Source organism: Chelonoidis abingdonii, chromosome 3, assembly GCF_003597395.2.
Source record: "Chelonoidis abingdonii isolate Lonesome George chromosome 3, CheloAbing_2.0, whole genome shotgun sequence".
Classification (NCBI taxonomy): domain Eukaryota; kingdom Metazoa; phylum Chordata; order Testudines; family Testudinidae; genus Chelonoidis; species Chelonoidis abingdonii.
This window is the reverse complement of record NC_133771.1, coordinates 122,578,305-122,601,791: the sequence shown is the minus strand read 5'-3', so window position 1 is coordinate 122,601,791 and position 23,487 is coordinate 122,578,305. Positions and strand designations below refer to the sequence as shown.

Below are 23,487 nucleotides of genomic sequence, written 5' to 3'. Positions count from 1 at the left end.
TTAAAGAAATCTCAAACAAATGACGCATCTAACATTGCCAAACAATGAAGTTTCATCAGTACATGCCAAAATGTTGGAGCTGGGTCAGTTTGTTTAAATATATTTTGTGACGGGTTGGAACACCCACCCTACCCCATCACCTCCCACCCCATCCCCGGTCCAGGATGCCACCTGATGTGCTGGGGTGTCACTGAGCTTGCCTGCTCCAGTAGCCTAGGCTCCCTCTTCCTGTTTCTCTGAATCAGGTTTTCCGGCCTCTGGCAGCACATACACTCAGGTAGGGATGCACCAGTTGTAGAATCACACAGAGTCTGCAAGCAGCTGTCTATGGGGAGATTCAGCTAAGAAATTGCCTGGCACTGAAGTGCACACCCCCTTTGGGTTGTAAACCCAAATAATATTGTCTTGCACTGTGCAGCCCTCTCTATACAGCACAAGCTCATAAAAATTCGCCTTCTCCCTTTGTGATGTTGCACTCCATATGTTTTATGGAAATATGTTTATAAGTGTGAATATGATGTAACTGGAATATATTTCATGCAAAAGGTCTCTTGTAAGGTATCATTACAAAGCTTATGATCTACTGAGTGTGTTCATCCTATTTGTTTGTATGTATTATTTCTATATCTGGAGTTAGGCGAATAAGATATAAACTTGTATTACTGATGTAAACACATTAGGTGGAAACCATTAAGAGTCCTTCCGAATCAATGGGTGTGAATGGGTTTGTTTTCCTGCAAGCCTTCATGTGTTAGCCAGCCCAGGGAGAATGGTGGAATCCGTCTTAAACCTATTGCTTTTCCATTTAGAAAGAGGAGTTGGGATCCAGAGAGGACAAAAGATTCCTGCCTCGTGCCAAAGCAATAAAAGGGGGTGGAAGAGAACAAAGGGAGGTCCCACTTAGGATGGGTGAAGTTGCCTCTCCATGGGAGTTGGACCTGTCCCCGTTATAAGCAGTGGGGTAGCACATGTGTAACTGAAAGCAGACTGTAGTCTGCAGATTGTTACTTACAAGAGTGCATGAAGCAAAAACTGCACAGCTTCACTGTCAGATCCCAGGCTGAGTTTTCAGGACCGATAAGAAAAAACATTTTTACTTGTAAACTGAGCAGATTTAACCTGGAATCCTTGAGAGAGAAAAACATAGTTCTGTGATGCCATGTTCACAGTAGAGCCACAGTTCCAAGTTCTACTGATTTCCTTCCTGCTCTACCTTCTCTTGTAATTTCATATCCCAGCAGAAGCAGCTCAAGGGACAGTACAGCCTGAAGATAACAGGGTCATATAAAGTACCCCTGGGGTCAGCCCTGTATCCTCTCCCCTCCCTCCCACTGGGAGATCTCCTGAACTGCGAGAAAGGAAGTGGAGACAGACCAGTGCTTCTCAGGAGGACGAGGGAGTTCGAAACTCTGGCCAATTTCTCTAACTCGCCTGTAGAGCTCTTCTGGGGAGACAGCTCTCCCTTGCCTTAGCCCATTTCTAGGTCTTTGTCTGTCTTTGTCTCATCTTCTGTGCTGCATTGTTTTTCCTCCAGCCTTGTTGTCTCCCAGATTCTTTGCTCTTAATCTTCTCTCACCCACTCGTCCCCCCTTCCCTCACCCACCCCCCAATTTCCTCTGCATCTCGAGCCTCTGTGTGTTGCACATTGCTAATTACGTTCAAAGCTACCTGGAACTTCTTACTGCCAGCATGGAGAAAAGACTACAGTCAGTCAGGGGCACTAAACATCTACAATTATTTTTTTAAAGACCTGTTGTTTTGTTGGCCATTTACTCCCTCCAGCATTCAATTTTTATAAAGTAATATCAGTGAGTCCTAGCTCCCTTTTATAGCAGAAATGTGTGAACTGAGAGCAAATGAGGAAAACCTAGAGCTGGGGCCAAAATCTCAACTTTGTGCTGGTCATCCCCTCCTCTCTAGCAAAGGAGGCTAGTTGAGGGCATGGCAGCATCGGTGTAGTCAAAACTGGGGCTATTGCAAACCAGCCTCCTGAATCAGGTAGCTGTAACTGGATCCCTGTTGCCTCTCACTCTCCTATGTTAAGTAGAGCTCCACCACCTGAGAATCTGGCTCTCAGACTGTTGATAGGCTTTTAGCTGGCAATGGGTTGATCAGAATGAAGTCCTGTAATCCCCTGTCTTTTTCTGATTAGTACCCTTCAAAAAAGACGACATGCTTAAAGTTAAGCTTTTATTTATTGAATATTTCTCTCTAAACTAAAGCAAACAGTGACTATTGCAAGAGCAAAAGAAACAGAAATCAGCAGACAAAAACATTGCAGCTATTTTTCACACTCCTTTTGCCACATTTTGCTTTACGACTCCTGCTGTCTTGTTGTAGATTTATCCTCCAACTTTTTGCCATGATCCTTGAGAGTTTGACTACCATACAATCTTAATTAGATATCAATACTGGGTGTGGAGCTGCTTTTTTTCTCTTGGGAAGTTGTTGAGGTGCTTGTTGTGAGTTAAAGCAAAAGTTCTTACTTAGATTTTGCTTTGGTAAATAAGGAACTTCTGATTCTTCTATATAAGTAGGCTTGGCAAAGGAGTCTTTCTTAGCTGCTTATGTAACAGTTGAAATCCTCAGTTTTGCTTACAACATGCAAATATTTTCTGGGTCTTTCCCAAGACTACTTTTTTGGTTCTTGTTTTCTCTGGTGATTTTTAAAAAATACTGATTTAAATTTACAGGCTAGAGATGCTCCTGATTTGACATGCAAATATTTTTCAAACAATAATACCTCAATTAATCAGTTCTCCAGAAAAATATAGGTGTTTCTAGAAAACTATACACCTCTGAATGTATACACTTTTACAACATAAACTCAATACAACTGTCTTGGAGTGTTGCGCTGCACTAGGCCACTGTCCCTAAATAACTTTGGCTTTTTCAGTTCTGGTTCTGGCTAAGTCTGAACCACTGAATTACTGCTGATCCGGCACAGTTGCCAGTGATGGTACAAAACAAACTGCTTCATAAAATAGGCAGAAAATTCAAATGTTCACTGTTAACATATAATATAAGGCAAGTTCTCGTAACTCAGAGCTAATGGATATATGCTAGACACTGTCATTGTGTGTACAAAATCATTGCTCTCTTTATAAAAGCCCATAACAAAAGATTAAGCTTCACTCCTTCCACACCATTCAGATTTCTTTATTTGCTGCTTACTATATTAATCTATTTTATACTACAGTTCTACCATAGTATTTTAATGATTCGTGAGCTAATAATCTGAGCACTAAAAAGCTGTGTAAGAATAAACAAGACATATTCTAGTACCTGACTGAACTGTGAGGAACTTGTCCAGAGTCATATCCCCAGACATTCAAACCTAGGTCCACTCCTCTTTTTATGCCCTCACTTACATCAGCAAATTCACATCATTTTTTTTTTTTGTTAACATCTAGGACAATATTTGACATGAGACATCTCCTACAAATGTCTAATAAGTTCTGCATGCTGGAAAGAAGGTTCTGAGGCTTTAGAAACATTCACCAAGTTAATTAAACTGATAAAGTACTTGTAAACTAAGATGCTGTCATTGACCACTGCTGTATATGGCATATTGCAGTGGGTTTGATTCATTGACTTCAACGGGTGTTAGATCGGGCTCTATGAAATTAAATGCTAAAAGGGCCAAAAATGTATAGGATTCAATAAATAATGAATAAATAACAGGAGGTGAAATACTCCATTAGTTAAAGGCTAGTGGTTTGCTTTGTAGAGTAAGGAAGATAAGTCAGGGAGGGTGCCAGTTTTTCTTGTGCCTAAATGTGTAGCCAGTGGGTTAAAGCTTCCAAGTATTTCGTCAGTCATGATGACACTTCTTTTGTCGTGCTCCTCCTCAAACCGAACAGTTGTTTGGTGGTAGATTGCCAGCAGTTGGAGACTGCCTAGTAGACTTTTCTTTTAAAATAAAACATGGAACCCACAGCAGGTGGTGATTTTGGGGGAACCATTTTTGGCAATATCTCAATGGCAGCGTTAGCTCTTCAGCTCCTGATATGCTGATATACAATGTGGCTGCGTTTTTCAAAAAGAAATCTAGTTACCATGGCAGTTGGGAGCTGGAAACGAAAGGCAGATGTGGCTGTGATTAAAAGCAATGCTCGAGCTTCACACAGAGGGAGAGTTGGTTTTGTTTGTGCCATAATTAAAACGAAATTCTAAAAAATAAATAAATCACAAATTTTGGTACATTACTGATATCCTGTATTTGCTGAATAGATTTTCTTTTGTGTTTAACTGTCTGTGCTGTAACTAAACATTAGTTTAATTGCACTGTTTGAATTGGTTTCTTTCTCTTCAGTAAATTTCAGCTGGAAAGCCAAAGAATTTGGTTTGAAAAATCAGCACACACAAAAAAAAATGCAGCAGATTTTTATGCTTTATTTCCTGCCATCTTTTTTCCTGATTTTAATTAAAAATAAAAATACCTTGTTAAAATGTAATTGCAGCCTTGACATTAAGAACAGTTGTGGGTTTTTTTTTTTTTAATCTAAAGTAAACAAAAAAGCCCCAGCTGATAGACATTACTATATTTACACATAGTCCTTCAGGTTGTAGCCTGCACTGTTCTCTTGCTGTGTGGCTGGAAACTGTTGTTGCTTAGTAGGGTAAATCCATGCTCCCTGCTGCTTTTTAAAACAGGTTGTGCAGAAGATCACACCTGCAATGAACAGAAGTCCTGCTGAAATGAATCCAATATAAACAGCTCCTCCTGGTTCATTTTTACTGCTCTCTGGGACTGTTCGGTCCATAAAATTTGAAATTATCTCTCTTGTGTACCAGGATGTTGGTACCAACTCAAAGATTCCTGCAAGGATGAGGCAGACCCCTCCAGCAGAAGAAGTGTAGCTTTTGGTGTCCCTGTCTCCTCCCAACTTTGTGCACTTCATTCCTACTGTGGAGATGCAGATCCCAAAAGCTGATAGGATGCAAGACAGGACCATGGTTGTCCGTGCAGCCTGGATGTAGACAGGGAGAGATAGGACTGAATATTTCAGAGTGCAGCTAAACATCCCGGTGCTGTACCATGTGCAGTCCATCCAGAGCCCTTGCATCTGTGTTATAGCTGTTATGATATTTGAACCCACATCTGCATTTACTTTCCAGTTGGGCAGTAGGGTGGCTGTGATGGCACCGAGAACACCCAACAAAGCTAAAATAAAAGCAAAGAACTGTAGACCTGCCGATGCCATGATGATTATCTTCTGTCACCTTTTATCTGTCCGTTCCTCTTCTGTTGTAAATGTTTGTAGCTGGCTGATAGCTTCCCAGCCAAGGCTGTAGCTGTCTGTGTATGACAGAAAAAGGAGGGGAGGAGAAGGGCAGGGGGAAAGAAAGGCGAAATCAGAAAACAAAAAAGCTTGCATTTAAAATAAGAGCTATCTGAATGAGTATCTGAACGTGACCCTGCAGCAGATGAGAAGCCTGCAGAACAGCTGAGCAGCTGTACACAAGGCACTTGAACGTAAATGTTTACAAATGGACAGTGTTTTAGAGATCGATAACAAGAAAGAGCTGCCCTTTCATATGTGACTAAGCCACGAGCTAAAACTTGCTCCACCAAAGTTGTGTTTAATGGTAGCATCCAGATTTTTGGCTTATTAGGCAAAGTGAATGCTATATATATAATTATAGAATTTGGCAAACATACTGGGGGACAATATGTTTTACTCTTCAAGTACTTGACCTAAATTGCGTAATAGGAATTGGCATATAGCTGTTATCAATATTTTTATTTTTTAAAAAATCAATTAACGTTTTCTATTCGTTCTAAAATGTTCTTGTTTAAAAATAGTAACCACTTTTGTGTCTAATAATACCATCACTGAATTAAACATTTTTGGGGAGGAGCGAAGAGACAGGTCAGCTTCATTTAAAATATATTTACAATTAGGCTATCATTGGTGTAACCCTTTTCTGAATTTTTTCTTTAGTTCCAGGAACATGGTCCTAAGATCACATGAAGGATTTTAGCAGCAGTTTTATGATTGTCAACACAAACAGAAATAATGATTGCACTGTCATTCAACTGATCTGTCAGTCTTAGGTTCTAAAGAACGTCTGTCGCTGTTGGAGCTGTGGTATTTCTGTGACGTTAAGGGATTCCAATCAGTAACTCCTTGTTAAATCTAGTTTTAGGTGCTGAGTGCCATCAAGGCCTGGTAGTTTGGGAGCTGAGGCTGCTCTAAGTCTTTGCGTTAAAAATTTTTCCCTAAAATTGAAGCTTGATGTCCAAATACAATGTTTGGCCGAAAAACAAACATTTTCCCCCAGCCATTTTAATATTATCGTTTACAATTGTTTTTATAATAAAAAAGATCAGCTCTTAATGACTTTTGAATGTATTCATCTCCGATCACTGTAGGGTTGCCAACCCTCCAAAATTGGCTGGAGTCTCCAGCAATGAAAGATTAATATTTAATTAAAGATTATGTCGTGATGAAACCTCAAGGAATATCTCCAACTAAAACGGGCAACCCTAAATCACTAAGACTGGGAGAAAAAACCTGGGGTTAATTTACAGTATAACCTTTATTGTATGCAGTGTTGTGTTGGTGTCAGGATATTAGACAAGGTGGATGAGGTAACATCTTTTATTGGACCAACCTTTGGTAAGAGAGACAAGCTTTCGAGCTGCCTGGAGCTCTTCTTCAGGCCTAGGAAAGGTACTGAGAGTGTCCCTGTGACACACTCAGTACTTTTCCCAGGGCTGAAGAAGAGCTCTGTGTAAGATTAGAAGCTTGTCTGTCTCACCAACAGAAGTTAGTCAAATAAAAGATATTACCTCACCCACCTTATCTCTCTGATATAACCTTTAGGCTAGATTCTGCCACCTTTATACCAACTGTACCATAATCTGTGTCTTACCTCATCTAGATTAATCAGGCTTGACCCTGTGCTCATGGAAGTCTGTGGCAAGGCTCATACTGACTTCAGGAACAGTCCCAATGTGAATGAGAAGGCCAGAAGACTCCCTTAGGTATTTTTAGAGGGGGGAATCTAGCTACTGAGGTGGAGATGGGATTATAACTATGCATGTTCATCTGGAGAGAGATGATTCAACAAAATAATTAATTATTTTTACAGGTGTACATTAGCCTGATTAACAGATTAGTTACATCATCTGTGGACAAAAGCCTACAATTAAGAACCAAACCGTTCTAAAAACAGTATAGTCCATTCAGGGAGTAATAGGCTTTCATTTAAGAAGAATCTGTTTTTATCATTTTTTTTTCACTGCATAGTGTTCTCCAGGGATATAGTAGGAGAAGCTAATATGTGCTGTCAGCATTTAAAAAAAAAAAGCATTGAAAATGTCTGGTGGGACAACCTTATTTCTGGTCTTGCTGAGTTGGGCACTTCTTGGGATGAGAGATTTGTGTTTGTTTTTAAAAAGCTCCATTTGTATTATTATGTGAATGAGTCATGAACTAAAAAAATATATTTACAGATGGGAGCCTGTTGTGTACCAAAGTGTACGTGTTGTGAAAACCAATTATGTATTTAACTGATTAAATACTTACTTTTACAGGGGAGGAAGGTTGTGTGGAGGGAAGAGGGCATTTATACCCAAAAGAGTGAAACAATTTTGGAGGCATTGTGTAGCTGGCGCTGATACTGAGTATTTTATACCCTTTTGTAAAATATCTTAATGAGGTTAGTTAAATTCATACCTTTTAAAAATATGATTTCTATGCAGTTGAAGTATGAAATGATCCTGTAAAAATAATTGTGGGGTTGCACATTTACGTGTCTTAATAACTTTCACATCAAACTTGCTCATTTCACGAGTAAAATTTTGATTTTCCTTACTCACCAGCCCTGTCAGTTCAGCTAAAGATCTGAAAATCAAACCTCTGCACTTTGAATTGCTCAGCATCCACAATAATAAAGAATCTATAGTTGGATGTTAGGTCCCAAGAAAATACTTAAACCTATGTCTAACTCTATTCCTATTCAGGACAGCACTTGCACACTTGCTTAAATTCTATTAGCATAAATTCAAGCATGTGCTGCCCTAAAATAGATGCTTTCCTGAATTGAGACCTTAGTGAAAAGTTCTGTTGATGGACAAACCAGAATAGAAACCAGTCACTTTTCCTTAACTATGACAGTTCTACAAAACTAACAAGAAATTAAAGGGAATAAATTTGTTACTAAAATCAGACTGTATAATTTTGAATACTCAGGGAAAAGAGGTGCTGTGTAAGAAAGTGCCATTTTTACATATTCATATTTCTGAGTATAAACACACCTCAGCTTTGCTGCTTAGGGTGGCACTTTTTTTAAACTCATGATATTGAAGAGGAATTTTTTTCACTCACGTTACAGATAGAGGGTCAGGCTACATTAACAAAAGCCAGAACACTTGCAGTAATGTAATACCAAGGATATACGTTTATGAGCGTGGACACAATTCCCTTTAAAATGATTGAATCTTCTGGGAGTCAGGTTGAATAGAAATGAGGACACTTCTGTTTGTCATCCCAAGTAAGGCAACTTGGAGTCGCTGGAGCCTGTGAGGGAGGCCAGGATTAGGCAAAGCTTGCCTTATGAAATTATATCTGTTGTTGTTGGCTGGCTGGGGCTTTTAGCAGAGCCACAGGGAAGGGAGAGGCATCAGCCTGGACTTCTGCAGTGTGGTTGCCAAGCTCAGTGCTGTTTGAACACTTTTTTAAAATGTCATTTCTTTTTTTTACTTATGTAAATTAAAACAAGTGGAATTTTTAATGTCAGAGATTTAGGGAAAAGTCACAAGAAATAGTATGTGGGGAAAGTTGAAGTGGAACACAAGCTTTTCTCAAATAGTTTGCTCTTATTTTCTTATGTACAACAAAGTGAAATTAGTTTAGATCAGTGTCTGTGTGGAAGCACTGCCCATTAAAGACTTCGTTATTTAGTAATCAAGTAATTCTCCAGTTTTTGTAGTGTGTGGGATTAGTGAATGCAATTAGAATTTCCCTGTGGTAGTTAGCATAATTTTAGTCATTTAAAAGGCTGTTCTACATCTTTCCCGACATATAGTTGATACGTTAGCCAAATTGTTACAGTTAAGGTACAAATTTTAGAAAAACTGTTCCTAAAGTGATTCCAGCTTTAACATCAGTAACTCAGGCCACCCAGTCAGAAGACCTCCCCTTTTTTAGAATCCCTTCAGTTTGCTCAAACTACCAAGAATTTCTTCAGCAAAAGCATCTTGCACTTGCTGTAACAGGACCCTGTAAAGGCATGGTGTAGCTTCCATTTATAGGGCTAATTTGCATGGGTAGATCATCTCAAAACTTTCATTTTAAAAGTGTGGCTTGATCAGCACATTTGGGTTTTGAGTTATCAGCTTTTTTCACTACTTCATTTGTAAGTTTCAACATATTTAAACTCGCAAACATCAATCCAAAACATTGCTAGCAGTAGTTGTATGTTGTAATTCATAGGTATATGGTAAATTCCAGGCACTATAAAACCAAGCATAAACACTGTGAGCCATAATAAAAATACTATCTTCAATTTCTGTTTGTGTAGCACTTACCGCTGAATGTGAGGTCTGAGATTTTTCTTCACTGGTAGTGCCCTGTAGAAATACAGTTTTTCTGGAATGCAAAGATCTGTTCTTCATATAAAATAGCATTGGCGTTTTATTAAGCAAAAATTGCTTTGTGTGTTCTTTTTCTCTCTTCTGCCACAAGTGTAGCCCTGTTGCCCATTCTCTCACTCAGTTCCATCTACCAGAGAATAAAGGAACACTTTGTTCAATGAGTTGTGTTAGAGAAACACTGTGGTAGTGAGCAAAAGCGAAGAGATTATGAGAAAAACACATGTAAAACCTTTGTCCTAAATACATAATGATATCTAGATCCCATGATGAACATTATAAACATTTGGCAAATACAGGAAAATCTTGAGAATCTAGAAAATTTACACGTGTGTGTTTTAAAAAAGAGATTTTAGAGTGGATTTCAGTGGAATTGAGAGTCAGAATAAAGGAGTTTTATATCAGATAATTGTATATATGAGTTTACAGTTCCTAGTAAGATTTATACAGTAAGCTTGAATTCATGATTAGAAATGTTACATGCAATTCCCTGTGATTTTCATGTTTTACATACCTTTCATTAACAGTCTTTAGTCTTCTGTGAATCTTCCTGTAGTTGATTCTTTCCATTAGCTTGGATGAATGAATAAAGTAGTAACGCTCATGGAGGCTTACATAGTAAACACAGAGCACTGGCAAATTGGCCCCAACAAGTCAATGTGAAGAAGCATGTTAAATTAAGAGCAGGGTGGGAAAAATGCTGGTTGTGCAGTGAGATGTGGGGGTACATATTTATGTTGCAGGATTTGTGAGAACTTAAAATGCTTTTGTGTTATAACTTTCTTATGAAGAATATTAGCGGGTCATCATAAACTGGGGGAGACTTTCTTTTGTAACGTAATGAACTCTACAGAGTTAGTATTTTAACGCTGAACGACAGTATTACAATTATTGTGTAATATGTACAACTTTCCATAACCTCTCATAGATCAAAAATTATCAGTAAGTTTTGATCCATAAAGAAGTGACCTTCAAGTGTCTTAGATTTAATCAAAATGAGGGCACTTTGTTGCCTACTTGTAGTCTTCTTAGTTTAGTTCAGTGAAATCCTATAGTGCACGAGATTTTTTCGCCTTCCTTGCAGCATGGGGCACGGGTCACTTGCTGGAGGATTCTCTGCAGCTTGAGGTCTTCAAACCATAATTTGAGGACTTCAGTAACTCAGACACAGGTTAGGGGTTTGTTACAGGAGTGGGTGGGTGAGATTCTGTGGCCTGCAATGTGCAGGGGGTCAGACTAGATGATCATAATGGTCCCTTCTGACCTTAAAAGTCTGAGTCTGTGAGATACTTTTTTTAAATAATTTGAGTGAATACAGCCTGTAAAACTCAAAGTTTTCAAAGAGATGATGTATCTTTAGTTCTGCTGTTTGAGAGGGGTGGGGGGGAATAAGAGGAAATTAAACATGCTCTCCTGCCCCAAGCACCCCCACCCCCCAAGCAATGTTGAAGTTCTACCTTACTGCACAAAAGCAAAGAAATTCCAGGGAAATTTTTCAAATGTTGGGCCTTAAGCTGGTATGATATCAGAATCAGGTCCAATGGTGTTAGTGGGGTGGCACAACTGCAAATGAGGAAAGAATATTTTCCTGAATATTATTTTTCACTAGGGATAGACCTGAGTGAAAACCCGAGATGTGAATGTTATGAATTTTGAGGAAATTAGTTCTGCTTTCAAAATATACAACTGTCCCTTATCCCGGTGGTGGACAGATAAAACCTCAGTTCGGAGAACTCTTGTCTCTCAGGATGCTGGCTTGTGCCCATCTTATTTAGAGTGAAGACAATTGTTGCTTCTCATTTTGGTGACGTTTTAAAATAAAACAATCTCAGAAAGGAGTGTCTAGGGGTGTAGCTAGCACTGCTCTACCGCAGACGTGTATTTCCCATAATCTGAGCTTTGTTGCGACTGCTGGGTAAGTGATAGTTACTTTCCCTGAACAATTGACTGGCACATAAACTGATTTTTCTTTAGTGCATTTGTTTTCATTGTCCAGGGAATGGGCAGACCTAAGCTAAATTACATGTTTATGTTGATGTTGTTGTATCATGAGGCAGGAATCTCCATCGTACTAGGATATCCTACGGGAACAAGGAGTGGTAATGAGTGTTGTTACACTGTTGGCAGATCAGTTTATTTCAACTTTAAACATTTTTAGCTTTTATTATTACTTTATTTTTGCATTATTTGTAATTATTTTTTGCCTATTAAAAATATTTGGAAAATTAGGAAAAAGAACTGACAGTAAGATAAGCAAATGAATCCGTATATTTTAAATGCATTTGTGTACACTGTGCTGCTGGTTTATGTTATTCTAGCCTTTTTAATATGCATAAAATAGAAAGAAGGGGATGATAATGTATGTAATTTAAAGGAAGTATCCAATGACAAGTAAAAAGCATTTTCCTGTATCAGTTGCCATAGTAACCAGGCAGTTTCCTAGGTTTCTAAGGAGAATGGTTCCTGTAATTGAGTGACTGCTGAAGAGTGTTTTTTTTTTTTAGAAGCTGAAAATATTGCTGGTCAGCTGTGAGATTGCAGATTTTCTTCCAAAGGAAAGCTGGTGTCCCCCTAAATTGTAAATTGCATTTAATTTTTTTCTGAAATTTTCTTTACAAAGGTAAATCCTACTTCCAAAACCAAGGATTCATATATCTCACTTTGAAGTCATTCTTCAAAGTGTGGGGGGAGGGGGGGGCAGGATGGATGACCCAAATAGGTTTTTTTTGGTCCTGTTACCTCTTATTTTGTGAATATTGGGTTTTTTATGTCTTAGGTTAAATTTTAAACAGTCACCTAAACTTGAGTACTCACAATGCCTGTGCAAACAGCTGATTGTGCGTGTAAAATATGTTTTTGCATATGCAAACCAGCACTTGCATGTCCAGCTGCTAAATTTTCCCAGCTAAGTATGCATTTTGCATATGCAGATAATTAATTTGGATGTGCGTTTGTCTTTTCATGAATGATTTTTTTTTTTGGCTGCAGCATATACTCCCGGGACCAAGTTCTGGTTTCAGTTACACTGATGTGAATCTTTTTTTCATTGACAGGTGGAATTTTTCTGGATTTACTTGAGTGTCGTAACCAGATTGTCATTTCAGTCCAAACCAGTGGTTCATGTAGTCTGACATAGCCCCATACCACATGCTTCAGAGGGAGGTGTAAAACTTCCATAATAGACAAATATGCAGTAACATGCCTGTGAAGGAAATTTCCTTCTAATCCCAGGCAGTTAATGGTTGGTTTATATTTTACAGCATGAGAGTTGATATCCTTTATACTTTTTATCTTATCTAGTATATCTGCAAATAATATTCTTATTCAGTTGAATATTTAATTCCTTTCCAGTGATGCTAACTTCATTTTTTCTCTTACTTAATTGGCCTTTCAGAGTTGGTAAGACAACTCCCACCTTTTCATGTTCTCTGTATGTGTATATATATATATATCTCCTCACTATATGTTCCATTCTATGCATCTGAAGAAGGGGGCTGTGGCCCACAAAAGCTTATGCTCAAATAAATTTGTTAGTCTCTAAGGTGCCACAAGTACTCCTGTTCTTTTCATTGCCACACTAACTCTTGGCAGTAGGTTCCATAAGTTAATTATGCATTGTGATTAATACATATAGTATATGGCCCCGTGTAGACTACGCGCGAAAATCGATTTTAGATACGCAATTTCAGCTACGAGAATAGCGTAGCTGAAATCGAATATCTAAAATCGATTTACTCACCCGTCTTCACCGTGCGGGATCGATGTGCGTGGCTCGCCATGTCGAATCCGGAACTCCGTTTGTTTTGGTGGAGTTCCGGAATCGATCTAAGCGCACTCTGGGTTCGATATATCCCGTCTAGACCAGACGCGATATATCGAACCCCGAGCAATCGATTTTAACGCGCCGAAACGGCGCGTAGTATAAACGTAGCCTATGTAATTATCTGTTTTAGTTTGTTGTCTTTCAGTGTTATTGGATAGTGCCTTGTTCCTGTATTGTGTGAAAAGCTAAATAAGAAAACTCTATTGACCTGAGGAGGAGGGATAGCTCAGTGGCTTGAGTATTGGCCTGCTAAACCCAGGGTTGTGAGTTCAATCCTTGAGAAGGCCATTTAGGGATCAGGGCAAAAAGCTGTCTCGGCATTGGCCCTGCTTTGAGCAGGGGGTTGGACTAGATGACCTCCTGAGGTCCCTTCCAACCCTGATGTTCTATGATTCTCTGTGCCTTTTGTTCTTATTTATGTATCTCTATAATGTCCCCTTATTCCTCTCCTTTCTACTCTTTTTCAGTTTCACCTCATTTGGAACTTATGTAATTTGTCATTTACTGCAGGGCATTCTTTATTTATTTTATTATTGTTCCTATTATCTGTATTACTTTAGCGCCTAGAAGCCCCAACCACGATCAGGGTCCCATTGTGACATGCACGTAGTAAGAGACTGGCCCTTCTTTGAAGATCTTATTCTAAAAAGAGAAGATGTATGAAAGCTCTGAGTGGCCATGGAGAGCTGCTATGACCTGCCACGGTCAAATAGCACATCAGTAGAAGAGCCAGGACAGAATCCAAGTCTCTTAAGAGTCCCATCCACTGCTTTATCCACAGGGTCACCCTGTCCTTCTCTTCTCTTTTCTCTCTCGCTCTTCAAGCCTGTAACTCTTTGTATTGCCCTTCTCTTTCTGCTATATTGTTTTGGAAGCAGGATTTACAGAAAACTTTCAATGCAGTTTTCAAGCTGTGGGCATAACATTGTTTGTATATGGAATTATATGTTCACTGTTATTCTTTGGTGTTTATCAATCAGCCTAAAATCTTCTTGGATTTTTTCCCCACTGACACTGTACTTTGAGCACAAGTTTTCATTGAACTGGCCAAAGTGAGACCCAGATATTTTTCCTGTGTGGGTACTGTTAGTGTAGAGCCCATCAATGTTCGAGTAATTAAAATATTTCTTCAGTCTGGATTCCCTTGCATTTGTTGCCATTAAATTCCACGTGCAACTTTATATATTTGTAAAGTCCTTCCAAAGTTCCTCATAATCCAGTGTACTCTTGACTCATCTACATAATTTTTCCACTTCACTGTTCATCCTCACTTCCAGATAATTAATAAACATTTTAGGAAATATTGATCCTAATAGAAATCCTAGCTCTTCCCATCCCCACTATTATAACCTCTTTCTGTATTGACTATGAAGTCCTTAGGGTGATCAGATGTCCTGATTTTATAGGGACAGTCCCAATATTTTGGGCTTTGTCTTATATAGGAGCCTTTTACCTCTTCCCCCCCCCACCCCATTCCAATTTTTCACATTTGCTGTCTGGTCACCCTAGGAGGCCTCGTCTACCCACAAAACTTGTACTGTTTTAACTATACCACAGCCCCTGTAGTGTGGACACAGTTATACTGGTATAAAGATGCTTCTGCCAGTATAGTTATTTATATAGGGGAAAGGGAATAAGATCTACCAATTGGTATATCTGCATCTACTCCAGGAGCTGTACCAGTATAAGGATTGGGGGTGGGGGAACCCCAAATTGTTAAACCAGTACCAAAGCTTTGTGTAGAGAAGTCCTAAGCTTCTTTTAATAATCTCTTGTGTGAGACTTCAAACAGAAAATGTGGGTTCAGACAGGTTGAGGAGATGCTGTTTACAGAAACTATACTAGTTTCTTATCATATATTCCTCATCCAGTTGTTTTATAGCTCTGTATTAAATCAGTTTGGCAGAGAGGCTCACTGTTTTGTGATTCCCGGGATCAATTCTTGTGCTTTTTTTAAAGAAAGATAACAGCATTCGCTGGTCTCCTGTTCTCTGATGTAGTAACTGATTTTAATGAGAAATTACAAATTTTTACTGCTCAGCCACTTCATCCTTAAAGTTGAGTATACTTTACTTTAATACTAGTGTAGTACTGATTTTCAGTCTGATCCCTCTTATAAAGATGTTTTTACTTCATTGTTGTACGTTCAATATTACTTAGCTACTCAACTACAATTTTGAACAAATTCCTATGCGTTACTCAGGATTAAATCAAAAATGGACTTGTGTGCTTGAGAATTAGCTGTTTCAAGAAACTGAGTAGAATTTGATCCCTTATTTTGAAAATTTACCCCTACAATCCAGCATTCGTTGTTGTTCAGAAAGAAAATGTTTAGCCTTGTCTGTACTCATGGTTCAGTAATTTAATCAGATTAATTTGTCTAGGATGATTCTTCTGTACAGTAGGACGTTACTGTTTCATTTTACTTTTAGAAGTTTGTTGTTGTTGCTTATATATGAGGATTGAGACTGCATTATGCCAACAGTTTCCATTAAGCGAACACAGAACAGTCCCTGCTCCAAAGAGCTTACTTTTTATACTATAAAAACAACAGAATAAAATAGGAAACATGTAACACAAGGGTTACAGATGAACTGTAGTGCACTAGCAGTAACTATGCTGCTCATTCATCATTTGAACTTAACTGCTGCAGAGTTCACCTCAACCGGCTAAGACGTGTAAAAATGCAACTTGCCTTTGGCTATCCTGGAGTTTTAAAACATGTTAGCTAACACATTCAAATGTTACTCGTTGTACCTAGTCTACACAAGCCCTAATACAATATGAAACATATGCTGAAGGGTGAGCAAGACCTGTAATATATAAATAATGACTTTCCTCAACTGCCCCCAGCCCAGCTGTTAAATGTTGGCTAATTTTATCTATATATTATGGTAGAATTGTGTCTTTTTAGGAGGGTGTGGAAGAGGGGTTATTAGCTTCATGGATTAATTCCGGAAATGTGTTCCAACACAGGAAGTGGCATGGAAAAAAGTTGAGATATTTGAGAGAGGAGCAGACAAGCAGATGGTTGAAGCTGGTATCATTGGCAGAGCAGCAGGGGCATGTATATGTGATGCAATAAGAGGCAAGTGGATAAGTGTAAAAGGGCAGACTTGTGAAGGGCCTTGAAGGTAAAAGACAAGACCCTAGGGTTGAATTTCACCCTTGAACTTGAGTAATTGTAATGTTATTTCACAGCTCTGTATCTTCTAGTTATTTTCAAGCCATTAATGTATCTTTATGTTATGCCAAATGCTGATTCCTGACACCCACACTGCTACTTTAGGAATGGCAAGAATGTACACTGGAGGGGAAATAAATAGAAAATGCAAACCTGTGTTCACTATCTGTATCTAATACTTTGCTTTTTTTTAATAGGTGGATGTGTCAGTAGTGCACTTTACCCCTTTGGTGCAACCAAAGATACAGCAACCCTTTAAGCTGGTGGAAAGGGTCGTTAAAAGTGTTTTTCAGTTCAGAAGAAAATACTGCTATCGGGGGGTGGAGTAAGTAAATTCTTTAACCAGAATTCTCTTTAGAACACTATTGTTGTTGATGCCTACTAAATCCATCAAGAATAATGGAGCCTTCGTTCCATACTCTTGAGTTTGTTCACTTCATGTAAACCTGTAGCACTTACAGGGCATCTCAGTTCATCACATCCAGCTCTCCTCAAAGCACTGACTGAAGACAAAAGCAATTCTAGTATCATTTCCATAGAAGTTTACTCTGGGTACACCCTTGCTCCATAATTAAGCCCTAATGCTTTTTTATTTGCACAATACAGAATTTAAGCCTGTGGCATTACCAGGTTAAATTTATAAGCTTTTGAATAGTTTTTTGTTTTTTTAATCTTCTGAATACAGATTTGTGAATAAAAACTGAAATATATAAGTAACTGACCCAGATACTGATAAAATATGTTTTGGACAAGAGCCTATGTGAGTTGTGTCCAAAAGGTTTAAAATTCTGAACTGAAGATAGATTGATTACATTATATTTTACTAGCCAGGAACAGGGGGAGAATTATTACTCATATGGAGGTAGTGGCAAAAAGTGAGATCCTCACCTCCACTCTGGGCCGTTTACACTGGGTAAAAAGGCTGCAGTGGTATCAAGACATTCTAAAAGCTCAGGGAGAATGGTCCAGTGCAGAAACTGAGGAAGACAGTTGTATGCTATTGTCTGAGGACCGGCTCAGACACTAACATTGGGGGCATACCCACATCAGGGTCACAGAATGCAGAGGCTTTGGGGAGAGCTGCTGCTCACAGGAAGCTGGGCCTGTGCTTCTGTAACTTTAGCCATCCCTGTTGGGTTGTCTAATTATGCCGGGGATCACTTAGGTCTGTGGAGCAGCCTAGAATTGCATCTGATTTGGGGTTGCCAGCTCTGTGCTGCATCCTTTAGTGGTGCAGCAGAGTATCTCACCATAGCAGGTGAGCAACATTTATTCTCTGGGGTGCCAGCAGTTGATCTAAACCTGGAATGCCACTTTGTCCGTGCTAGTGGCTGAATACATACCTTTGAGAGGTGGTAAGTGAACAGGATGAGCTAGTGTGACACACACTCTTAGTTCAGAAAGAAATACTGATGAGCAGAAAATAAACATTGCTGTGTTTGTATTTTCAGAAGATTAAAAAGATCAGTTATTGTTTAATCTCAAATTTCTGATACTGTTCAAAGTTCTCTGTAAGGAAAAAAAAAATCTGCATTTTTTTTTGCATGTCTTGTATCCAGTAGCAGCTTAACGTGCCTTAGTACTGTGCCTAGCATGTAATTAAGGATCACAATCCTGTTATTGTTTAGCTGGTCAAAGGAAATTAGCAAATTCTAGATGCTAACTCAGGAGTCCTTATAATATGATGTTTTAGACACAGTTATGTGAAAGCAAGGTGGTAGGCCGAATGAGTACTGTGTGTATAACATATAGCATGTAAAGGAATTGATACATTTACAGGTTAAGTTACTATACTTTAATGCTATATTTTAGAGCATTATCTAATTTAAATTATCTAATGTGACCACCCTAAGATGCAATATTTTCCACGACCAGTGCATTCTCCCCTTTGAATTACAAAATAATTTGAGATTTGAAATGTTCAGCCTCTATGGCCTATTTATCCTTGGCTTCTCTACTGAGCTTGCTAGACAGTAAGGGTGACATCTTTCCACAAGAGATGTGATTATTTTTACTAAGGTTACCAAAAGTCATCAAGATGGCAAGTACTATCCAAATAATCAATTCTTGTGCCCTCCTTCCTAAATATTTAATTACAGATAATTTAAAATGGAGCTAAAATACATACGTCTGTGTTGAAGTCACATTTACTCCAGAGTTAAACTGGCAGTCTCCCACTAAATTTGTTAAGTTTAGATGTTAAGAAAATAATTGAAAATTTGAGTTGGAAAATTAAAGAAGATCTATTTCTTTTCAGCAAACTAAGCGTTCAAATTGGGGATATGCTTATGTTGAACTAAATCTTTGTTAAGAAAAGCACAGGGGTGAAGGCAAATTTTTTTTTAAAGAAAAAAATGTATTTGAATGTCGTCTTCTTTGTTCCCTTTTAGAATCCTGTTTCCAGAAGCTGAACGCTTGGAAAAAAGTGAACAGATGCTGATGTTGGCAGATGTGGATCCAATTCTGCGTCCAGCTCAGCTCTCCATTTTACATTTTAAAAACCTGTGTGATGCGTACAGGAAAATGTGTGATGAAGACACAAACCTTTTCAGTTACAACTACAGGGAAGAACTGAAGCAGAAGAAGAGAACTAGAAAAAAAGGATACTTGGAGCAGTCGGAACAGGGAGACCAGCTCTAACAAATCAGGCGCGCACAATTTTTTTTTTAGATGCACAGTCTATAATTTTTTTTAGTAAAAGGAGACTGTTTTCAAGATTACACATCTATATATACACACTTTGTTGAAATACTAGAGGAATGGAGCGAGGGTCCTATCTTCCTTATTTATTCCATTCTGCTATACAGAAAGAGGATGCACTGAATATGGGATCCTTAACCTGCTAAGGTTTGGTGTATTTTCCACTCTGTTTTTCAGGCCCTGATTCAGCAAGGTAAAGTTAGACACATGCTTCAGAACCTGGCGAATGAGGGCCTCTCTGAAATTTGTATGAGTGAGTCTTTAAAGTAAAATTTTACTTTACCAAACAATATAATGTGATAGTGGTTTTTCATTTCACTCTCCTTATCCTAGAAACACTCCACTCTACTGGGCAGAAATCTTATATTAATGCACTCAAGCAAATAGCTTCACAAAGGATAAAGTGCACAGAAGGCCTGCTTACTTATCCCAAACAAAAGAACTCAGTCTTGAAAGAGAAAGCTGTGAATAAAGGAAGAAACTAGACATAATACTCATTTTCCTTTTACTGTACAAGTTGGTAGAGAAAATAAAAATACAATCAAATAAAAGATTACAGTACAAGCTTTGTTTTTATATTTACATATATATAAAGTTAACAGCATCTTGCAACTTACAAAAATGGACTCCTGCACTCTTGTGCACTAAAACACCTTAAAATAACTTAATTCTGCTTTAAATAAAGCAAAAATTTAAACTGTTGAAAAAATGCCCAAAGGAAAAGTTGTGATCCTATAGCTTTATTAAAAAAAACAATTCCTCCAGCACCTTTTCCACATAACTTAAAATAATTAGAATGCACCTCTAAGGGACACAACATCATCTCGTTAACTGCTCAAAAGGGATGAACTAATTTACAGACTCTAGCCAGCTTAATCTATTTTTCTTGATCCAAAATAAATTAAAATAACTTAAGAATCCTTTACAACTATATTTTTGTGGAAAAATGTATTAGTGCACAAAACCAACAGTAGTTTTTCAGCAATTTCCACATAATCACTAGTTTCAAAGCAAATCAAGTCAAATTTTATGTGGACATTAACATTTTAAATAACCTGTTAAATCATATAGCACTCTCACAGCTAGGATTTTCCATGCCTTTCCACTGTTTCATAAAAGCAGTCCTCATTAACTACAGAAGCTAAACTCTGGACACTAAATTCCCTCTCTAAAATAGAATTCAGATCCAAGTTTGCACTGTCAGATTGACTGTCAAGAGAATGGTGATGTTCTTGCATGGCCAGTAACGTTCCCTTGTTACGCTTTGTGCTGTTTGCTTTTCGTTTAATTGGACAGAAATGCCCTCGCACCAGCTTTGGATGTTCTCCTGCCTTATAACCATCCCCAGCCTCTTTTTCAGCGAGCAGCTTGTGCTCTGTGTCAGCACTAGGCTCCTCTGAAATCTTCAGCCGCTGGAACTGTATTTCAATGTCTCTTGTAGGGCTGCCCTTCTTTAGGCTCTTCTGATAGTCATCCTCATCATCACTGAGAATATCAGATTCCTTGACAAGGCTGTTTGAAAAATCTGATGTGCAGCTTGGAAAGTGTTTCATAGGAGATGAATTTTTGGATTCCTGTGTGCTTTCTGTGGTATGGCAGCTGCTACTCTGAGTACTGCTACTCAGGCTGCATTCATCAGAATCCAGTAAGTTTCCTTTCCCCGTATCATTGTCCCACTCATTACTGGAGGAATTCTTCAGTACCTTCAGGGGTCTTGTGGAAGCTGCAAGTGTAAAAGGCAGTCTTATTTTTGCATTAAAACAACTTTCACAAAACAAGGGAATTATACAGTATCCCTCAGTAGCATAATCAAAGGATTATGGCTGATTTATAATTTAATTAGTCACATTTTGATTAAAATGTTTTGTATCCTCTGAGATCAGACTGCTGGTATTGATAGTATTTGATTTTATATTGCTCTAGCAGTTGTAAAGTTATTGTGTATTTATTACATGCAAAATCCTTCATAAAGCCACAGATATGGTTTACAAAACAACAAATCTGAACAATTGTGCGGCTGGGTCAATTACCTAGTGTATTGTATGGCCAAGTGCCATCTGAGTCCAAATTCATTTTTCGGTCAGTTGCTTCCCATGATGCAAGAGGAATGCTGCAGTCATAACTGTCTCAAGTCCAGGTAGAGAGGACTTGCAATATTGGCAACACTAATGGCCAATTTATAGATTCCTAGGCCAAAAGGCTGTGATCATCTAGTCTGACCTTCTGTATAACCAGGCCACAGAACTTCCCCCAAATAATGCCTAGAGCAGATCTTTTAGAAGAACACCCAGTCTTGATTTGAAAATGGCCAGTAATGAAGAATTCACATCTCAGTGCTTAATTACTCTCACTGTTAAAAATTGATACCTTATTTCCAGGCTGAATTTGTCTAGCTTCAATTTCTAGCCATTGAATTGTGTTAGCCTTTCAATCTAGCAGAGAAAGGTGTCATTATTAAATGTGTGTTCCCTGTCTAGGTACTTAGGGTGATCTCTTCAGTCTAGCAAAGAGAAAGTTAAGGGGTAACTTACAGTCTATTTAGCTTATCATTATAAGACAGTGGTCCCCAACCTTCACCAGCCAAAGGACCACTGCAGCGGTAGAGCACTTGCCAAAATGCCACGGCATTTCGGAGCCAACGCCTTTCACTGACGCTGCTTGTCGTCGACAAGTGACATCATCGAGAGGCGGCAGCGCTGAAATTTGGGAGCGCCGCCTCTCGATGACGTCACTTGGCATTGTCTGCGAGAGGCGTCCCCGCCGAAATGCCGCTGAAATTCGGCAGCATTTTGGCAGGTACTCTCCCAGGGGCCAGGATGCGGGCACATTAAGATGCCCCCGCGGGCGCCATGGTGCCCATGGGCACCGCGTTGGTGACCACTGCTATAAGGCATGTTTTATAGGCCTTCACTCATTCTTAAGGCTCTTCTCTGAACCTTCTTCAATTTATCAACATTCTTCTGAATTGTGGATGCTAGAATTGGACAAAGTATTCCAGCACCACTCACACCAGTGCCAGAAACACTTAAAATAACCTCTACTCCTATTCGAACATTCCCATTTATGCACCTAAAACTAGCATTTGGCCACAGCATCACACTGGGAGCTCATGTTCAGCAGATTATCCACCAGGACCCCCAAATCCTTTTCTACATCACTGCTTCCTAGGAGCGAGTCCCCTATTGTCTCAGTATAGCGTACTTTCTTTGGTCGTAGATGTATACATGTACATTTAGCATATTCAGCTGTTTGCCCCCAGCACCAGAAAGCAGTGCTCTAAAGAAGGCCTGTATTTCACCAAAAAATAAAGCACTCTGGTGGAATGGATAGATGCTGTGAGGGAACAAGCCCTTACTGCCTTGCCTCATTTCCCTCTTTTCACTTCATTTCTTGTTCTGTTGCCTGAGCTTTGGATAATGGTAGGGCCAAACCACTAAAGAAAGCCAAACATCAGTTAGAGGAAGCCTTGTAATGGGTGAAGGGCAAATCCCTTTCCACCCAAAGTAACACATTTGACATACACCAAGTCTGTTGGAGGAAGTAAATAAGGTAGATTTAGGGTAGGGGACACAAAGTGAGTAAGCAGCAGCAGTTCTGTGGCATACTTCTGTTGCTCCCTTAACCTCAAATACACCACAAGAAGGGTTCTGGTGAGGTACATTTTCTTTGTGGCAGTGTCCCTGCCTGGGGATGAGACAACAAAAGTTAATACTAACTGTTAGCATCTTATGTTGCTTCTCCCACTGTGATACCCCCCTGAGTGAGGAAAGTATGGCAGCCGAGAAGACATGCCACAATGAGAGAAGGGATGCCCTAGGATTAGTGAAAAGAGTTGGAGAGCCATGGAATTTTCCAGAAGATCTCAGGCCAGTGGCAGGTTCCACAAGCCAAGGCCCCTCTCTGTTCTGGCCCAGAGCTGGGCAAACTCCAGACTGTCCCCAGCAGAACTGTATTTGAGGGTCTAGGCTTCTGTATGGTCCTTTTTTCCCCATGGGGTTGAGGGATAATAACTAGGGCTGTCAATTAATTGCAGTTAACTCATGTGATTAACTCAAAAAAATTAATTGCGATTACTTACAGTTTTAATCACACTGTTAAACAACAGAATACCAATTGAAATTTAATATTTTGGATGTTTTTCTGCATCGTATTCTGTGTAGTAACTGAAAAAAGTGT

General features: G+C 39.0%; 3 protein-coding genes across 6 annotated transcripts in view; 1 reads left to right on the top strand and 2 right to left on the bottom strand.

Moving 5' to 3' along the window:
* The window catches only part of TFB1M (transcription factor B1, mitochondrial), a 50,292-nt gene extending 30,694 nt beyond the window's left edge, over positions 1–19,598 (top strand). For all 4 annotated transcript variants that reach the window (XM_032772081.2, XM_032772078.2, XM_032772080.2 and 1 more), the window contains exons 7-8: positions 16,809–16,936; positions 19,002–19,598. In XM_032772081.2, the coding sequence (XP_032627972.1) occupies positions 16,809–16,936; positions 19,002–19,251 (378 nt within the window). In that variant the 3' untranslated portion in view covers positions 19,252–19,598. The remainder of the gene's footprint in view (positions 1–16,808; positions 16,937–19,001) is intronic.
* On the bottom strand, positions 1,678–9,715 carry CLDN20 (claudin 20). Its single transcript, XM_032772082.2, has 2 exons — positions 9,542–9,715; positions 1,678–5,302 (listed from the first exon to the last, which is right to left on the bottom strand). Exon 2 carries the CDS (start codon positions 5,205–5,207, stop codon positions 4,548–4,550), a length of 660 nt encoding a protein of 219 aa, XP_032627973.1. The 5' UTR covers positions 5,208–5,302; positions 9,542–9,715; the 3' UTR covers positions 1,678–4,547.
* A 206-nt stretch (positions 19,599–19,804) lies between the features above and the next one.
* The window catches only part of TIAM2 (TIAM Rac1 associated GEF 2), a 226,628-nt gene continuing 222,945 nt past the window's right edge, over positions 19,805–23,487 (bottom strand). Inside the window, exon 27 of the mRNA XM_075064570.1 lies at positions 19,805–21,034. Coding sequence (XP_074920671.1) covers positions 20,394–21,034 — 641 coding nt within the window. The 3' untranslated portion in view covers positions 19,805–20,393. The remainder of the gene's footprint in view (positions 21,035–23,487) is intronic.

Bases quoted from the DNA above. Each gene is read 5' to 3' on its own strand.
- CLDN20 (XM_032772082.2), bottom strand. From the start codon at position 5,207: ATGGCATCGGCAGGTCTACAGTTCTTTGCTTTTATTTTAGCTTTGTTG.